Source organism: Lepidochelys olivacea, assembly GCF_965140295.1.
Source record: "Lepidochelys olivacea isolate rLepOli2 genome assembly, chromosome: 6".
Taxonomy (NCBI): domain Eukaryota; kingdom Metazoa; phylum Chordata; order Testudines; family Cheloniidae; genus Lepidochelys; species Lepidochelys olivacea.
In genome coordinates this window covers 37,312,345-37,332,935 of record NC_140416.1, presented here as the reverse complement: position 1 = coordinate 37,332,935, position 20,591 = coordinate 37,312,345, and the positions used below count along the sequence as shown (strand labels likewise).

At 38.2% G+C, this 20,591-nt stretch overlaps 1 protein-coding gene across 5 annotated transcripts in view; it reads right to left on the bottom strand.

The window, feature by feature from the left end:
- Nucleotides 1-9,992: 9,992 nt before the first annotated feature.
- Nucleotides 9,993-20,591, bottom strand: part of WT1 (WT1 transcription factor) — a 48,826-nt gene continuing 38,227 nt past the window's right edge. The window contains exons 4-6 of one of the 5 annotated variants that reach the window (XM_084630889.1): nucleotides 16,630-16,719; nucleotides 15,088-15,180; nucleotides 9,993-11,800 (exon numbers count right to left, since the gene is read on the bottom strand). In XM_084630889.1, coding sequence (XP_084487015.1) covers nucleotides 11,679-11,800; nucleotides 15,088-15,180; nucleotides 16,630-16,719 — 305 coding nt within the window. In that variant the 3' untranslated portion in view covers nucleotides 9,993-11,678. Of the gene's footprint in view, nucleotides 11,801-11,829; nucleotides 12,298-15,087; nucleotides 15,181-16,629; nucleotides 16,720-20,591 lie in introns of those variants that run through there. The other 4 variants (XM_084630886.1, XM_084630887.1, XM_084630885.1 and 1 more) reach the window with 4 other exon arrangements.

The window sequence follows — 20,591 nt, the reverse complement described above, 5'->3', positions numbered from 1 at the left end:
TTTAGAATAATGCATGCTAAATGGCGTTCACTGAGGACAGTCTCCCCATATTATATTTCTTGATCTGAGTTTTTTATGATCACTGTTAAGAGCTGTATATAAAGAGTGATGCACAAGCAGCCGTCTGCAGTGTACAATAAGTTTTATTGGTCCAACAATATCAAGGAACAATGCTGTATGTTTTTGAGTGCCATCTACAGAAATGGTATCTATTAGCTAACTATTTACATCTCTTACAGAGCTCTGCTGTAACAGTTGTCAGCAGCTTTCTATTAAACTCAGGTCAGTCCCAGTCTTTTTTTACCTTTCTCCCTTTAATTTATATATCTTATATGGCCCCGATCACTGTAGTAGCCAACTAGTTGCCAACATGGGTGATTTTATTGCAAATCTCATGCTAGCTGGTATTTTTCTTCAAGCCATCAGCTCTTGGAATCTTCCGTTTTCAAGAGAATCATAGATTTGTTTTAAAAGTGAATTTCTAGTCCTTGTGCTTGTGGTGAAAAGCTTAAAAATGGAATCCACATGAACCAAAAAGCCTCAAAATCAACAGACAATAAAAAGAACCTAATATTTATTATTTCAAATTATCCTGATTCTTAAGCCAATATCATGATTTTGGGGGGCCTGACTGATGATTACTGACTTCTTGGGGCTGGTGATACTGAGGGTGTATGAGCGGATTTTAACATAATTTCTTTGGGCTAAAAATATTTCCTTGCAGGTCTCCAGTAGGACAAACACAAGTAGGTTTTACTGGGTTTTATCCATATCATATATACCCACTACAAATAGCAGTGGTTTTGTTGGTTTGTCTTAATAATAATAATTATATTTTAACTTTCTTTTGTAATTGTTTTGGTCTTTTGGACCCTCCGCATCAGATAACTACTGTTTCTTCTTCTGGCTACCTATGTTTCTTTTATACAAAAGGGGAAGACAATATAGCACAGCACAGTTGTTGCCACCCTCTGTCCAAATGGAAGAATTGTGTGGGTGTGGATGTGGGAGATAACTAGTCACACACACAGGTAGTTCACTATGGATTTCTTCACAAATCAGAATGAAAATGCCCTAGTCCAGCCATTGCTTCTCAGTGCTATTCAGATAACATCCAGAAGCATAATTTAGTAACTACTTAAAATGCTACATTAATGGGTCATGATAAAATTCCTGCTTGCCTTATCTACAACTGATTAATGCAAATTAAATTTCATGCTAATCAGCCCAAGCAGTTTGCATGCTGTACAGATAACCACTATTTTCACTAGAGTGAACAAATATTTTCACTGTTATTAATGGTGTCAAAAAGGTCAGAATATTAAGGGCACTGGTTTCAAAAAAAGAGGATGTGAAAAAAATGAAATCATGCTAACCCTATATCTGAAAATATGATTTAAAAAAATCTGCTGGGTTACTAATTAATTTTCCTAAGTTTAGTGTGTGTCTGAGCAACGATATTTAACAAGCATAAAAATAATTGAGCCTCATGAAGATGGGTTTTCTAGGAAAAAAAAGCCAGGAATGCAGTTAGCTATTTCCAGCAAATGGCCAAGTTAAAATGCCATGACAAAAGTTCCAGTCAATTAAAAAAAAAAAGTGGTACATTTCATACTCATTCGAAGTGGAAAAAAAAGAGTCTTAGTTTTTTCTGTTGCCTGAATTTTTAGTAGCAACCAAAGTACTTAATGAAATATACTCAAGCATATATCAAAGGGAGTAGTATCCTTCTAAACTGAATGACTCATAGTCTATAGACACAATGTGAAACCACTTCCCTATTCCCAGTAACTCATCCACAAACTATTTTATGGTTCATCCTCTAAAGCTGGTACTAATCCACACCCTATGGGTCAAATCCTGCAAGTTCTTAGGCAAAATTCACATTGATTTTGGCTGCAGGGAAGTGGGGCGCTTTGCCCACTTCTCAGCAAAGGACTAATAGCACACAGATGTAGCTAGCAAGGCCTCTTACTAAAATTGTACTGTGTTTAAACTGTAATACAGTACATTTATTAACACATGATACCTCATCATAAATGGCTAAAATGACAATTCTCAAAATAAATTTACGTGGTTCATTCTGTAATGCGTAGTCTTTGCTTTTAATGTTTGTAACTCACAAAATTCACTGATTTGCAGTGATTCTCCCAATTACCATTAATACAAAGTTCCAGCAAATAATGTGCCCAAAGGTGTGTAGTTTTCTAACTCCCATTGATTTCAATGGGAGATAGGTACCTAAATACCTTTGAGGATCTGGGCTTATGTAGTCATTATGAAGGTCTACTATTGTATAGGTTGTAGGCCCTTATTAAATATAAATGATGCATTTCATGTTAATCATGTTTAAATTTTCAACCCAGTCAACTTTGAATCGGAGTATGGCACATTTCAGTTAAAATAATCATCACCGAGATACTAAATGTTTCAAGCTTTACATTATGACTATGAAGTATTTCACTATTAGGATCACGGAGTTTGAGTTAGCCTAGGCTAATAATAAAAGAACTTTGGTACCGTGTGATGGATCATCAGTGGTTTATGTGCAGTAAGTATTGTGGTTTCAATCCAACTCCTAGTGGACACATGCTCAACATACACCGCCACTACATCTGCAGATTGCACCTTGTTGGCAGCCTAAGCACAGAGGCCAAAGACTGGCCTACTATCTCACCCCCTAAAAATTAACTTTCCAGAACAGAGTTGAGGCATGAAACTTACACTGCTACTACCTGTTTCCTACTTGTGCTACGGATAAATAAAGGGTGCCACTCCTGAAGGCTGGCATCTTTCAAGAGTACTAATTTAACTCAAAACTTTTTCCATGTGTTTAGATTGCATAGAAAAAGTCCTCCTGTAGTTTATTCGGCTTTAGAAAACTGGAAATTTCAGAAAACATAACTATTAGAGAGCTCTGGCTCAAGTGAGAACCAAGAGGTTAACAAAACTCTAATCATGTGTTACCATCAAGCAGCAGAGAGTAGCAAATGTACTGGACATAAATAGGTGATAAAAGCTGATAAGAAAGATGACAACATTAAGAAAATAAAGAACACTGTTCTAAAGATTTATAGGTCAGCTAAAGCAGAGCAAAATAAATGATAAACACTGATAAAAAGAAACGGGGCATCAGCCATATAAACACACAGGAAACTTCAATGCTTCTGTATAGTACTATGACACTGGTTTGTTTACATCAGCATTGACCTTTTGCTCCCAGAGAAGTTTATTAACCATCTTGGCCTTCTTTTGTGTTGCTTTACTCATCAAGAGAAAGTTGTACAGGGTTGATTCTGATGAATGGCTTTTTCAGAAAGTCAAGTTATCCTTGACTAGATGCAGATGGCCCAGTAAAAAATGAATACTGCCAGCAGACATTGTCTTTATCAGTTGTAAAAGTTCAGCAGGGACTAGACTTCCTCATCTCTGGCCAGAGAAACATAGCCTTCTGTTTCAGCACCATATCACATATTGTCCTAATGAATTCTTGTAACACACTGCAGCCCAGATAAATATGCTTTTATTAATGTTTTTGGCAGTCTGGGGCATGGTACAGAATTGACACAAGTGTTTGGATTCTGCCTAAAGCAGACATCAGGAATTTATACAGCTTAGGAATATTAGACTGTTAGGTTGTTTGTCCTGTGTGATGACCCTCAGTATCATAAAATGTGGTTCATGCTCCCTGAACTGTCTTCATATAGGGGAACTCTGCATCACGCTTGTGCTGAACTCCCACAGCTCAATCACAAGAGGGTGAGAAATCAAATCCGTCACTAGGAGGTTCCATTCATTCCAAAGACAGCACAAAAGAATAGAGATGTTTTCAAAGAGCTACACAGGGATTTAATGGGTTGAATTCCATTTCAGTCAGTGCAAATCACAATGCCAAGCCACTCTGAGTGCTTTGAAATGGTCACATGACCCAATACCCCATATTGTTGCTTCTAACAGAAGCAACACTAATCTTCATCTCTTTCCATCTCAGAATAACTGAAGGATGGCAAGACATACTTAGAATGCAAACTCCTTGGGGAAGGGATCATTTTTTTGTTATATATGCATGCGGCATCTAGCACAATGGGGCCAACCAGATCCTTGCTTTGGGCCTCTCGACAACACCAGATATCAATAAACAACCAACATATTTAAAATTTGGTCAGTATAACTACCAAGTAAATTCCAATTTTTATAATATTTCATTATTAATGAATAATAATAAGCATTGAAGCTCAGGTTGCTGAATCACAGTTCAAAATGTGTTATACAATATAATGCAGCTCTGATTCTTCCATTGTAAGCGCTGGAACTTTCTGTTTCAAGTTAGTAAATTCCTCCATGTGTTAAGAGTTGGTTGTTTCTCCTGTATATACATTGTATTCCCAGTAATGTGTAATGGTTCATAAAGAGAATAAGTCATCTGGGGTGAGCCCTCTAGTAGCTAAAAGTTTTTATACATAAGTAAGAACATTTTAACCTTTTGCTAATCTAAAATTAGTTCTTTGCTGGGTCACTTACCTTTTGATGGAGTAAAATCCTCCATTTTTGCCTAATATGATATACAGCATATTTATATTTACAGCATATATTTAGCATGCAGCCAGGCCTATCATTTAATTTACAGACTTCAGTGATTTAAGAGAGACTTTCACAGGCAGAAATCCAATGAAACTTATACAATTATTATAGTACTAGTATTTGCCCAAGGGTATATGCAGTTTTTCCAAGGAGACTTGAGGCAGAGATTTTTGAGGAAGAGAAGTGCCATGCTTTTTAAAATGTTATATCTCAACATTGCATTCATATTGTGCACACTGAAAATAAAAGTCAATGAGAAATAGCCTGAACATTTTTTTAAAAGTTCTATCTATCCCATTTTAATCTTGGGTACTTCTTTGGCTCCATTATAACTGTATCTGATCACCTCACCATATTTAATGTATTTACCATCACAATGGCTCCTGGAAGGTAGGGAAGTTCTTCTTTTCAATCCTCTAGTACCACATCAAGTGCTATTATGACCCAGGGGAATGACAGGCAGATTTGTATTAGATTTATCTGGAAACGGTTACTCTCTTAACACATTCTGTTTAGCCAGTGAAGTTAGTGAGTATTGTCTGTCTAGCACTCCTTCAGCGTGTAGCGTAATGGGTACTGCTGTGCAAAACTTCAGTTAATCAAATGTCAACAACACGTTTCAGATGAAAAACAATGATGTTACAGTATTAAAATATTTGGCATTCTGTTACCAGGAATGAGAAACTTCTCTCTTTGAAGCTATATTTTTATTCAAGTATTTCAGTTCCTTAAAAAAAAAAAAAACTTTGCATACCACAGTTAAAAAGGAATATTAGCTTACCTTTCCTTGAGAGTCAGTGAAGTCCAGCAGACTGAGTACAGAACTGGGGAGAGGGAGGGTCAGCTCTGCCACTGATTTGCTGTGTGACCTTTGTCTAGTCATTTAATCTCTCTGTGCTTCACTTTCATCACTGGTATAACAGGGAGAATACCTACCTTTATAAAGTCCTTTGAAAAATACAGAGAAGTAGTATATTTTTGTATATTCACCTTTGTTATTAAATTGCAACATTATTACACTTTTAGAAGATTTTCTCTATCTGTTTAAACAAATTGGCTGTGATAAACTCAGAATAGCTATGTTGCTGATATTTTGTAGCAACAGATTGATATCTATGATGTGAAAATTGGAACTGCAAATGATGAGAGAAAAGATGGCTTTGAGATGATGGCACAGGACTGGAAATCAAGAGATATGGGTCCAATTCTGGATGCAGTAGCATTTCAGCAAGTCATTAAAGGCCAGATTTTCCAGTGGGATATTGAGCATTTTTAAAAGTTTGGCCATTAAACACTGTGAAAAATAAAAATAATCTTTTCATTCTCCAATGCTTTGTCTGTCTTGTTTATTTAGATTGTAAACCCTTAGGGACAAGGACTGTCTCTTACCAGATTTTTTTTGTACAGTGCTTACCTTGTGAAGCTTGTGAATGGGACCCTGATAGTAATTCTAGGTGAAACTGTAATACAAATAATAAATAAGTTCAAAATGAAATAGATGTCATGTTAAAACAGGTCCTGAGTACTCATGGTCATTTGAGATCGCTAGGCCTATTTTTTCCCCCCTCTCTTTTTCTTTTTTGAATGAGTAAGTTACCATTTCTGTTTTGATCAAATTCCAATTCCAAATTCCACTACTGCATTCTACCTAACCGAATGTACTTACCCATATCAGCTGGATGTGCTATTCCCAATTTCCTGACCTAAACCATTTTAGAGTGCTGCTGTGTCTGTGAGACTGCTGCTGCCCTTAATGATCAGTCCATTAACACCAGGCTTAACCATGCCCCCACTTAAATCAATGGGAATTTTGCCACTGTTTCTAGTGGGAGCAGGTTCAGGCTCTGTTTACAATGTGGTTTGGGACCCTTTGGGTTGAATGATGTTATGAAGATGATAATCTAATATAAAGATGTATTTCCTTGTACTTTGAAACATGTAATGGGCATCTTCTAGTTTATAGTGCTTTTTCCTGTCCTACAGACATTCTTAGTCTTTTAAGAAAAGTTGATAAAAATACCCTTTTTTATTTTAGCATATCAGCTCCCCACATCATGGACTAAGAAGCTAACAGAGACCCAGTTGCATGGGTACAAATTCTTCACCACGTTTGTGCTTTCATGCTAATTTCTTGTAGTCATAAGCATCGTCATAAGCATCGCATTAATGAGGCTGCAGGCAGCAATAACAAGCAGGGCTGCTGATAGCTTACAAATTCCTGTCTGTCAGACTCATCTTCCCTTCAAACCATTCTGGCATTTTACCGTCAGTCTTCACATTTGTTGACATGTATGTGAGGCTCCTCCAGAGGTCTGATAGCCTTCTCAGCTACTTTACAGAACTCCTGCAACTCACAGGCGCACTCTGAATTATAGAGCCACTTGGCCCACCAAGCCTGTCCTCCGAGTTTATCTCAACTCTTCCCCCTCTCTTCCCCCTTTTGTCACCGTATCCTTCAATCCCCTCTCTCTCCATAAAAGTGTCTTGCTGTCTCTTAAACTCACTTTCCCATTTGCTTCTTTGACCTCACTTGGCAACTTATCCTTGTATTTATTATTTGGGGTGGAACAGTTCTGGCTGCATTTCTGGTTTTCCTATTAATTGTCTTGGTTGGGATTTTTCTTAATTTTATTATTTACTCATCACTATTGTGACCAGTTCCATATTATCAAACTTCTTCCCAGTTCTAACTTCTTTCACGTCTTCTATCTTGAAAAGTTCTTTTTTATAAAACTATATATATATTCATAGGGCCCGATTCTCTGACCCACTAATGCCATTTTGCATTGCATAAGCAGTGCAAAGTTGCCTTAACCCAGCAAGAGATGACCAGTGGAGAATTCCCACTGTGCAGGAGGTCTCCCGACAAGTAGAAAGCTGGTGGAGTCAGCTCCACCATGTCCTGAGCCAGCTGCTTCCCCCCTCTGCCCGATGACCCGTGACATAATGGGAAGAAAGCAGCATGCTGGGGCAGGCATGGGCAGGATAGGGAGGAGTGAACTACTCCCAGTCCTCCACTGGCAATTTCCCTGAGGGTTGTCCTTGTGCAGCCCTAATTTGTACCAGACTCAGGCAGCCCTGAATCTGGGAGCTGCAACCAGCTCCTGAGTGCCCCCTCTCTACCCTGGCCATGTGCAGCTTGACTAGCCTGTTGAACAAGGGTCTAATACGTTTGACCCAGCCTAGCAGCTCTCTTTGACATACTCACATGGTTCCTGTTTGAAAGGCAATATGCTGAATATAGTTGACAAATGAGGTTTAACCAGTGCCTATTCAGGAGGAAAAAACCTTTGTTCAAAGTACAAACCTATATCTCCAGGCCCCAGTTGTCTTTTTAAGGCTGGTTGGTAGAGGAATGAAGTCAGTTCTACTGACATCCTGAAATAGCTAGAGATGATTGTAGGGCCATCTAAAAACACACACACTTTGCCTGGCCTAAAGGGAGACATGCAAATAGTTATAAACTCATTCCTCACTACTGTCTCTTCTCAGATGGATGTAACTATGACTATAGGCTAGATTATTCAGAATAGTACTATAGTCCCAGCAAAATGAAAACTTCTTTTTACCTCATCTTGATTTACCATCGTCCATAGCCTGAAAGAATAAGATGCTACCCAAAAATATGATAGTGTGATTAAATACAGGACATTTTAAGTTACTTCTTGTCAAAAAAGAAAGGCACATTTAGCTGTACTCAGCTGTCTTCAAAAAAGATTTTAGTGATCCCCCTGGATCTCAGCAAGTGAGAGAAGAAATAGGAGAGATTAGGCTGCTTACCACTACTACCTGTATAGATTTTTGCATCATAATGCAACCAAATAAATGGAATGGCAGTGAATTGCGAATCCATTTTACGTAAGGGAGATATTACCTCACCCACCTTGTCTCTCTCCAATATCCTGGGACCAACATGGCTACAACACTGCATACCTTATGTGAGTAACACGCTACTATATGGTGGGTGGCTACTTTTTCTTCCAGGAGTTACTGAAGCTACAGAGCAGGAATGCTAAACTAAGCGCAGTAAAATATATAGAAAATGGTCAAAATAATACAACTCACTGTTTTCAGTTTAAGAACACAAGGCAGAGGGTTACAAGATTTGCTCAATTAATTGTTGCACTGATAACTTTCCCAGAGACCTCAGGCCACATATAACATGCCTAAAATATAGATTACAGCCTCCCTGCTGCCCATCTTCCCTATAGAGGGCTGAGCAACAGAAACTGAGCCCACTGAACAGTTTGTGTGTGGCTCAAAGCAAGCAGCGCTTCCTCTTTAGTAGTGTTTGTGGACTACATTTGTATAATTCAATTAGTAAAGCACCTCAATAAAAGATTCCATGTCCGATATAATCTTTAGAACAAGAATGAGATAACAAGAGGAAAGGACATAAAAGTCCTCTTTTGACAAAGACTGTAAGAAGACTAGAAATAAAAAAAAACAGTAAAAAAATGTAAACACTGTTCTCATAGCAGTCTGAATGTTGCAGGTATGGTGAACATCATAGGTTACTGTACCAGGGGGCACTGTTGTAGAAAAAGTGGCTGGAGTCAAAACACAAAGGAACAGATGTTCAGCCCCCACCCCCACCCCCACCCCCAGCAACCCAGCCTTCATTTTTGGCTTGTGCAGTTGTGTATCCTTCTATTATTATTTGCCCTGCAATTCACTACAGGAGGAAAGCTGTGGACACCCCTATTTGCTGGACACTGAAAGTCTGGGCCATGTTGTCCTGTAGTTTTGGTTACATTTCAGGTACATAGTTTTATTTATGTTTGACTAATGCAGGCATAACTTGAGGTTGGATTTTTTTGTTTATAGTGTAAACACATCTGGCAGATCTCTCTTTTGGGTGCAGATTTTTGTAGTCAGAGAACGCTACTGGTAAATCAGAGAACATTCTTTCTAAAGCTAAATGTTGCCAGAGGACAAGGTGGGGCTGTTTTATTTGTTTAATACTGCATAGTTTCACACCCACCATTCGCTCCAAATATTTGATGTTTGCCACACATGTTATGGGTTTCTCCAGAGAGATGCTGTCTTTTTGCAGCAAAAGATAAAAACTGACTGATATAAATGAGTCACAGTATCCCAACAGTAATTAACAATGATGCAATATCCATGTGAAAAAGAGAACTTAAAGAATTAACTGTTAAGTTTTCTTGAGGATGCAGCTGCCAAAAGCTTAACCTATCATAGCTGGAGTGCCTTTGTGTTGCATTACAGAGAAAGAAAAAATCTTGGAACGATTTAAAAATAGTTAATGAAAAGGGAATTAGGATACAATAATTTTGCAAGGTCAAAATCTGAGCCTGAGGGCACCAAATCAGGTTGTATTTATTTACAAAATAAAAATCACTCAGGATGACAAAGGAACCGTTATTTTTATCCTCATTTTCACACTTCACCTTCTAGAAAAGAATGAGTGTTTTTTAAACCTGCTCAACTGATTTAATGCACCACAGTTGTAATTTAAGTCTTACTTGGTATCCAGCCTATGACCTCCGAAGCTAAAAAGGTATTCATGCGAACTACAACATGTGATTCTATAGGTCAATATTTTCTGTTTCAAACATTTTTTACTAAGCTGTAGTGTTTTCACTCAAATTGTCTTTTAGTGGGTTAGACCAACACAAACTATTGTAAGAAAAAAAAGATTGAAGCAACTGTTTTATAACATAATATGAAACCTGATACTGTTTTCTGTTGCCAGTACAATTCCCCAGTGAGATGGATAAATTGTGGTCAAGACCTGGACAGGTTAACCAGTGGTCATCAATGCTGGTGGTACCTTTATATACAAAAAATGGGAACTATTGGACATGGCATGTGAAATCTAATACCAGCCATGAAACAAGACAGCTGTTGGACTCTCGTTTTTTTCTCTTTGAAGGGGCTTTAATTGAAAGCTTGGTGAAAAATGCAGGTTACATTCTTAGTGTTATCAATAATTTGTAACAGCAACAACATCAGAACAGTGATGCATCTAATATTTATACACTTTCTAATTTTAGTTGTCTAAGAGCAATACATTATCAGATATATTTATATATACACACACACAATTTCAAGCAATTAATAGGAAATAATAAACCCCTCCTTCCAAAACCCTGAAACAATATATTTCCTCACACTAATGTCTCTTTTCACATATACTTGACGAAGAGTCTTTTTAAGTTACTTATCTTAAGAGTAATCTGTCAATGGAGATCCTGGACCAGCCCCATTTAAGTTCAGTTTTAAGTTTATACAGCTTGCTAACCACATAACCAGTGTGGTTTACATTGTAAACAAATCCCAAATGTCTACAATGACTGGAATCCGTTTGGGGTAAGAAGGAGATCTGTGCATCTCATGATGGAATAAATTTAAACCAGTACAAAAAAAATGATTTAAACAGAGAAAATACAATTTTGTGGGATCAATGCTATAATGTTAAAAGCAAGTTAACTTAATTGTAAGATTCTCATTTTCTGCACAAAGTGGTATTGCTTCATCTAGCTTTAACTGCTCTAGAAACTGGGGTTTTTTTAAGTTGATTTTTGAAATTCAAATCAGACCTTACATTTTAAAAAATTGCCCTCAGGCAGTAGAAGTACAAAGCTTACCAAAAATGTCTCAGGTGTTTTTTTTGAGTGTGTGGTTGTATTAGAATTTGGAAATCTAACAATATGCACATTTGCAGTAAGCACAAAGCTTACCTTAGCAGACATGCACACATGCCCTACACACAGTTTAACTGAATAAGGTGCAATGAATTTGCACCTGGAAAAGTTCAAGAAGAAATAAAAATTGAAAGCTTTTTAGAAAAAAAATCAAAAGTAACTATAGTTCATAGTGATATTTTAACTGTAACAGTATTTGTAATTCCATAACAATGTAACAAAATAAAACTACTTAACATTGAATGGGAAATTTTTTTTAAAGGCCAAATGGATGACAAAACTGACCAGAATCCTACGGTTTAGTTAACTTGTCTCAGCTGGGTAGTGAAGACAGCCGTAGCTTTCCTAAAGAGGTGGTCAAGGATGTTGGAAAAGTTTGCAGTAGTTCATAATGTCCCATCTGGTTTATTCATTTGTTTGAATTGTCTAAAGGGCCAACTGAAGTTTAGTCATGTTCCTCTGGTGCATGTTGTGATGACGGACTAATTCATCGGATCTGGCAAATTTTTTTTGACAGCTGGGCCATCTACAGCTGAATGGTTTTTCACCTGTTAACAAAAACACCCCATTGTTTAACTGGCATAGAGATGGACTGAAACATTTACCATTTATTTTGTTTCTTTATAACTCCTTTGAATAGGAAACTAATTATGGGCTCAGCTCTTTAAGGCACTGAATGCCCTCAACTCCCATTCACTTCAATGCTCAGTGCTTTGCAAGACCAGGCCCTAAATGAGAGCATTTCTCACTCAACCTATGTTTTAAAGATGCTCTTTTAAGATTAAGCTGAACATTTGCAAGAGCACATTCCTGAAGGAAGCACATGGGCCTGGCACACCAGTGGTTATTCTTTAAAGCCTGATCCAATGCCCAAGGAAGTTAGTCATTTCCAATGACTTCAATAGGCTCTATCAAGCCATCAATGCACAGTGAAGACTTATGGAGCTGGGTAAGAAGAGGTCTATGGAGCTTAGCCTCAGGCTTGGCGAGCTGATTCAGAAAGTTCCTCACTGCTCTCCAAGTGAAGCAGACCTCACATGTTCCACTGAGAAGAAAGAATGGGAAATTATTGGAGGCCCAGAATGCTCCATATTTTCCTAGCACTCCCCTAAGTAGATCAATAATCAAAAAATCAAACAGACCCCAAATAGAAAAATATCCTTTCTGCACTTTTAGCAATTCTTCAATTTACCACAGCATGCAAATGCAGTAGCAAGTCACATTTCTGACAGCGCAGGAGTGCTGGAGGAATGTCCTCAACAGCTCAGAGCAGGGCATAGGTCAGAACGGAATCAGAAATTTTATTCTTCTAGATTTGTATCATTAGTGATATAAACTTGGATTTTCTATTTGTTTGTTTGTCTTTCTAAGTACGAACAGGTCTGTTTCTGGAGCCTGAAGTCATCTGTGCTGGCTAGAGGTCCAGCATTCCCCAATGCAATACACTCTGGGGTTGGAATGAGCTTTCCTAACTAACACTACCCCACCTGCCTCCTTGGCTCACTTTCTGTGCAGATCATTTCAAAAATTCCAGATTCACACTCGGGAAGTTTGAATTGTGGTGAAGTTTTTTTTGCAAAAAGCAGTGAAACAGATGCATAAAGTTTTGAAGTCTGATTCATTAGCTTAACAAATACTTTGACAAGCTCTGATTATTACAGAAAGGTATCAAATGGTTTAGAACAGAGATGAACTTGTCAGAATTACTAATAAAATCATAACACTTATATAAGTGAACATCACCCCATCAGTTCTCAGCAGCACTGACCAAATCATCCTCATTGATGTGAATTACTCATTACGGGCTAGACTGTAGCTTTGCCAGAACCCCTGAGTAAAAGTAGCATGTAATTATGCTGCCCCAGAGAAAAATCTGCTTCTCGCCTTGCTACAAGTCTATACTGGGTGCAGATTACTTTTCCTTCCATGCTGGATCAGCTACGCTATCCTGCACACTGGGGAGACAGTCAAAGCTCTGCCCACTCCTGCCTGCCTGCTCAGGAGGAGGACTAGCAGCCATGTGGGGAAATACAGGAAGAAAGGGGACACTTCCTTACTCCCCTATGGAAGTATTACAGGCTGTCTTCCCTGCCAAAACAGTTGTGCCTTTTAGAGTCAGATGACTAACTCACTCTAAAATCCCTGGGGAGACAAGGCACTGTAATTTCTGCCTTGATGTAGCTAGTCAATTTCAACTCCAAGTGGGGTGCTATAGTACTGACCTCAGCTAGCTACATGAAGGAATAAACTATCTGTGCACCTTAGCTCCGTTGATCCCCGTGGAGACATCTTGAGTTATCTATCTTGTTGTAAAAACACACCTTTTTTTGGCAGTGAAGACACAGGTCCAGCTCACATTGTGGCTATAAGATGGTAAAGCCCCAGGCTCTAGTCTTTGCTTGAGTCGTGTTAGTCCTCTCACTCAGGCACAGAACAGAGCTTGTGCCTTGTCTTCACTAGGGGGTAAAATGTGTTTTCATAACTAGAGTTAGCTAACATGAGGTAAAATCCTAGTGAAAATAGGCAGTTTGTAGTTGTCACATGTTAACAGGTTGAGGTAAAACCTATACTCCCCCATGACCTTTAACGCAATTTACTAATTTATGTGAAAACTACACACTGGCTTGCCTTCACTAGGAATTTACCTCATATTAAGTCATGTTAACTATGACCACACCTTTTTTCCTAGAGAAGATGCACCCTATTTCAGGCCAAGGTCACACTGTAACTGTGGGCATACACCAGAGGTTAAAACTGTACCCTTTACCATTTGCAGACCATAAAAGTGTAGACAATGAAATACACAGCACATTGTCTTATGCTTTCTTTTGGATGCAGCCTGGAAAGTGCCAGTATTCCACAGGCGAATAGTTCTGATTTATGTAAATTATGTTTTACATCTTAAATATGAAAATTTTGTGGGAGGGAAGGGAAGAGAAAAATTCCTTATCTTAGCTGGGAGAGTAGGACTTTTTACAAGTCCTTGTCTCGCAGTATGGAGGCATGTCTCAAAGCTTGAGACCATTATGAATAGCACTGAGGTATCTAATAATATTGAACTCTAGAAAGGCAGCTGTTTATTGGCAAGATATTCTGATTTTATAAGTAAATTAGTAGATCAAATTGTTCAGCTAAGAATGGTGCAAAAATAATTCTAAATTAGTCCCAGAACATGAGGTTTCAGTTAAAATGCTATGGAAAGGATCTATTGTAATTCCATCATTATGTTTCCTCAAATGTTCCTTGGACATTTTGGTGTGTTTTTACTTTAGATTTTGTGCGTGTGGCTGTTTACAGTTGGCAAAAGGTGCTGTCTTTATCCTCAGGAGAGATTACAGTGATGCCAGCTTCCCCAAGATACCTTACATTAGGCCTCAACCCTGACCTAGAGGGGCCATGAGTAGAGATGAGAAGATCCTTTACACAGCCCCTCTGCTGAGGCTGGCATTAAATGGCCTCTTTGTGAGCTGTTGTGGGGATGATAGTTTATGCACAGTGGATCTTTGTGGGCTGAGATCACTAAAGCCATTTCACAAAAGCTGACAAAATACATGATGCCAAACTGACATGTCCTAAAAGCATGAAGTAACCAGGAGTAACATTTTCAGAAGCATCTAAGTAACACAGGAGCCTAAGTCCTATTTTGATAAGTGATTTGAGCATCTAGGAGCCAAGTCTCACTGAAAGTCAATGGGACTCAGGCTCCTAAGTCACTTGGGCACTTTTGAAAATGTTAACCCAGGTTCGAAGACTCTCGCTAAACATTTAAATCATAATAAAATTTATTTAGTTTAAATAAATAATGAAATATAAATGTGAAGAAAAGTTTACGCACTTGTTTTACCTGTATGAGTCCTGGTATGAGTCTTCAGATGATCAGATCTGGAGAACTTTCTCTGACAGGTTTTACACTGGAAGGGTTTCACACCTAAATAGATAAAACAAATCTATTCCCGTACTCCAACAACTTTTGGGAAGGGTCAGGGAGATCAATTATTTCTGAATTATCAAAATACTGGCATTTTTTTTAATAATTCCTGTAACTACTCCTCCCCAGCTGCCCGCCTACGTGTCTCAAAGATCATTAATCAGGCTGCTGTACAACTTAACCTTTCATAACCCTATCTTTCTCCTACAGACCAGTTAACACTTTCAGGTATAAAACATCCCAGCTGCAGCCAGTGTAAGCAAGCACTAATCATAGGATTCAAAAAGTCATGATCAAGAAAAGCTCCGCAAAGTTATTTTTTTGGTTCCTGTGGTTTGGTACCCCTGGCATTCCACCTCAAGCTTGGTGTATTTGGATTCAATTTGGTAAAACCAGATTGAAAAAAAATCCACCTGACAAGTTTTATTAAACAATATATATTGTACATGGGTTCTTAAGGATTTGTTCAACCCAGAAGACCTACCATGGGATCGTCAAAAATGTATATATTAGGGGGGAAAATTAAGTGATGCCACGTAACAGTCTCAAAAATGTCCCTCCTCACCCCAAAAGAGCCACCACTGGGGATTCTGATTTAAGGTTTGCAAAACCCAAAGAAAGTTTACATGAACTGCTAGTTTTCATGTTTAAACCGAAAGATTCCCATCGTTTCAGGTTTCATTATGGAAAGTTTCACACAGCTGAAGTCCATCATAATTCTCCTATTACCTCTTAAGGGCCAAACTGTCTTCCTTAGGATAAAAACTGAGCAAACAGACTTTGCATAAGGAACCTTGTAATATTCCACAATCCAGAATCAGGCCACAGAGCCATTCATAATTGCTACAACATTCTCCACCCTGTAGCCAAGGAGTGCTACATGTTTCCAGTGCAGAGTTTGTGGCCAGTGTAGCTACATGCTTAAAGTCAATAGGATTTAAGCCCATGCACATGCCTAAGTGCAGGATTGGGGTCTGGATGCAGAGCCGTGCTCTGTAGAATGCAGTGGGTGTGGTGTACACTTCATCATCTGCTTCTCCTTTCTGCACAGCAAACTCATGGTAGTTCCATTGCCTTTTGAGCCTCACTCATGGGTGAGTGCAGGTTTTCCCTTACATATTTAAATCATAAGCATTACTGCAGTATTAACTGCATTAATTGTTTTTAAATTATTACTTTTATCAGATTACTAGTAGATGGTTTTATTTTGTTTAATCATTCCTTGTTCAAAAGAGAGAATATTTCCCACCCCATGCACATCACCCCAGAGAGCAGAATGTTTCATTTGGAGAGTTTTGATACAAGTTTGCAGAATCCAAAAGCTCAATTACTGAGGCATAAATTTGTGATTCTGAAATGCTAGTAAAAAATCATCATCCCTGGAGTCTAACTAAGGATGAATCTTCCTGCTAAGAAGAACGTTAGAGAGGAGAGTTATAGCCAACAAACCTGTGTGTCGTCTTTGGTGTCGTTTGAGTTGGTCTGAACGAGAGAACCTTCGCTCACAGTCCTTAAAGTCGCATTGGTACGGTTTCTCACCTTAAGAGGGCAAAGGTTTCATTAGCAAGGTATTGCTGAATTCGGAAGCATGTCAGCTTCATGTTTAATGAGTCTCTTCGTTTATAAAATGTGTTATACTAAAAGGCTAGGGCTTCTTTTCACATTTTTTAAGAGTTAATGGGCCAGATTCTCAGCTGATTCAAATTGATATAGCTTGAAGTCAATGGAGCTATGCAGATTTATACCAGCTGGGGATTTAGCACAATTCATGTACCTTAGTTCAATTTAATCTTGAATCAGTTTGTTCTAAAAAGCGGTAAAAAATAAGATTACACAATCTGAACCCAAGTTGCATGAACATTTATTCTAACATTTGACATTATTCTAATATTTGACAATAAAAACAGCAATGTGTCTTTTCCCCTGAAGACCATATTCCAACCCCTTCTATAATTTTCACAAGGAAGTAATTTACACAGGTGAAAGATTTACAAACTGCTGAAAACTGGATTTGAAGGGAAAAAAATCAAACCCAAAACGTTCAGACTGGTAAATTTTTATCTGGGGTAAGTGTGTTAAAGAATTGGCAACATTTGATCCTGGAATAAAGCACATTTCTCCCCCAAAATGCCTATTCCTTCACTTCCCTTAAGCACCATGAAAAGCAGTATTTCACATGCAAACATCTCCCTCACCCAAGTCTATGAAATCTTTTAGAGCCTCATATACAAAAATTATGTAAACATTTCCTATGTGTTTTGTACATCTCTACTCAAAACCCTAGAACTCAGCCTGCCTGGGATCAAAGTGATATGCTGGCCTTAAATATAAAATAATAATAATATCTCATCACAAAGAGCTTGACAAAGCATCTAAGCATGCAAACGTAATAGAAATGCAGCCATTTCAGGAGAGGAGAGTGGAAACAAATTGGAATATAGCACACTGCGTAATAGTGGGGTGAATTAAAATTTTGACCAGCACAGAAGGGCTAACAATCTTACTGACACTGGATTTTTAAGGCCTGATTCTCATTTACACTAAGGCCTTTTTATACCACTCTGGCATGCTAGAAGGCATAAAATACATACATTATACTTACACCCACTATAAGGCCCTTTTACACTGCCAGAATGGAGCCCTTTAATGTGTATACAGAGCAGAAGGACACTGTTTTTTAAATACTTCATATGAAAGTTTTATACACAGTAAACTGCATGGAACTTTTTTTTTTCTGCTTTGGAAGGGTGAGGTGTACAACAAAGACCCAAAATGAAGGCATTAAAGAAAAAGGAGCTTGAAATGAAGTGGGGTGGATTTTTAAAAAATGTATTAAGTTCCCAAACACCTGAATTTCAAGATTCAGTGTCTGTGATTTATAATAATAGCAGAGAAATAGGTTTCTATTAGCCACATTTGAATCTAGAATGAGGGCTGTACATTATGAGGCACAGAGGAGGCATATGCTCAGATACTGTGTTTATGTTGCATGTGATCTACGAAAGTGAACTGACCCCTTTACAGAGTATATTTCATTGCAATTACAGTATTAGGAAAGTTAGAAATGGTCCATGATTTAAGGGGACATAGGAATTTCTACTTGAAAATATTTATCTTTATAGCTTATCCTTACTCATTTTAAAAATTACAAAATTAATACATCTCTATCATTTTTGTATTATGAAAATTATGATTTGGGCTTCTTGGATGAGTCACATTCTGATCTCAGCAAAACTTTTGCAAATGTTGAGTAACTTTGCTTATATTAACAACGAGGAGTCCAGTGGCACCTGAAAGACTAACAGATTTATTTGGATGTAAGCTTTCGTGGGTAAAAACCCACTTCTTCAGATGCACAAAAGCTTTTGCCGAAATAAATCTCTTAGTCTTTAAGTTACCACCGGACTCCTCATTGTTTTTGTGGATATAGACTAACACGGCTACCCCTCTGATATTTGTTTATATTAATGAAGATTTACACTGGTGTAGCAAAGATCAGAATTTTCACTGTACTTAACATCTGTATAAAAATCTTTATAACTTCCTGTGGCAGGTACCCAAAGGAGTTTATTGACTCTTAAACGTAGGCATAAACTATTCCATATCTGTTCAGTTTAATATATTTATGTAAATTATTACATTTGCCACAAGTGTTTAAAATGGTTCCTTATACTTTGACCACAAGAACTTCCGCAGAAATGCCTACTTCTAGGAAACCACTTATTTTCAAGAGATTCAGCCATTTGACAGATTTAAGAGACTGGATGTCAATGGAACAGAATGCAGTGTCAGGATGATTGTCTCCTAATTGCAATATAAACGCAGAAGATATTTAATTAGACATTTGAATAGAACATTGTAACAGGCTTGAAGGCCTCCACTTTGAAAACAAAAGGACCTTTATTTTTGTTTTACAAAATGATCTACTCGCCTGAGAACTCTGATGCCTTTTTCAGACTACCTTATCAGCAACCTTCTTCTGCTGGAGCCAGAGTTGCTCACTTGCATTCAGATTTGTTTGGTCAGAATTATTATGCAATTTAACCATTAGAAGCCAGTTTGTAGATTAAAGCCATTTTTTAAAAAACATTAATTAAAACATATTTTTGATTAGAATAAGGAAAAACGTCAACCAATGCACATATGGGGGTCAGCCAATCCAGCAAACTGACACAAAACAGTGTGTTGAAATTGAGTGTAGAAGGAAGGGGAGTGAGATATGGAGAGGATCCAGAATGTCTCTCTCTTCCATTTTTCTTGGGCTTCAGCAGGGCCTAATTAAACACCCACTGAAGTCAATGGAGATACATATTGACTTCAATAAGCATCAGAACAAGTATCCGATTAGGAAAACACTAAACACTCAGTGGATTCTCTCAACCAGCGGTTCTCAAGCTTTAGCAACCCAAGGACCCCCATTTTGATTTTAAAATTTTCACAGACCCTCTAAGCCCCCCACTCAGCCTCAGACCCCACCCCCATTTCCACCTCTGCCCCACCTCTTCCCGCCTCCTCTCTCCCCCTCCCTCCCAGCAGCTCCTGCACATCGCTGAACAGCTGTTCTCTGGTGTGCAGGAGGTGCTGGGAGGGAGGAGGAGGAGTTAAGGGAGGGAGGGGAAGGAATTAATCAACATGGCCCGCAGACCCCGTGGAGTGCCCTCATGGACCCCCAGGGGTCCGCAGACTCCAGTTTGAGAAACACTGCTCTAAACTGCGTCGCAAAAAGTTTGTTTGTGATTTATTCTTTCCCAGGGCTCATTAGGGCATCCTCAGTTAGAGCTAAAGCCTCCAGGTTTGAGGGACACTCAAACAATATTTCCAATATGACAAAAACAAAACAAAGGAGTTGAAGATCAAACTGCACCTACCTTTGCCCTTTCCTTGCTCAGTTTTTCGCCATTACTTACATTTCGGTACTAACAAGAAGAACTGAAAGGCTGACCATAATGCAAGATAAAGCTTTGGACATGGAGGAACGGAAAGACAGCTCGGTATGAAACCATTTTTTCTTTAAAATTAAAAACTCAAATTGCACTTTAACTTTAGATTTAAAGCACAGCAAACATAAAACAAGTCTGAGCTGGCTTGGTTCTGGTTTGCTTTGTTTTTTTTCATTGGAGTCTTAAATATATGTCAGTGTATTTATTCAAAATGGGCCAAATTACACTAGTGTAAATGGAAGGCAACTTCTTTGAAACCAGTGCAGTTACTCCAGATTTACCCAAATATAAGCGAGAGCAGAATTTGGACCTACTTTCCTATAAGTGCACAATATTGGCTATAATATTTTCATTCAAGTATACTTTTGGTGGAGGAGTTCTGGAATGGGGAGGTGGGCAAGTGCTAAGACTAAAACATTAAGTGAGTAGTTGAAATTTTGCCTTTCGCTCAGAGGCAGCAAGTTTTACAGA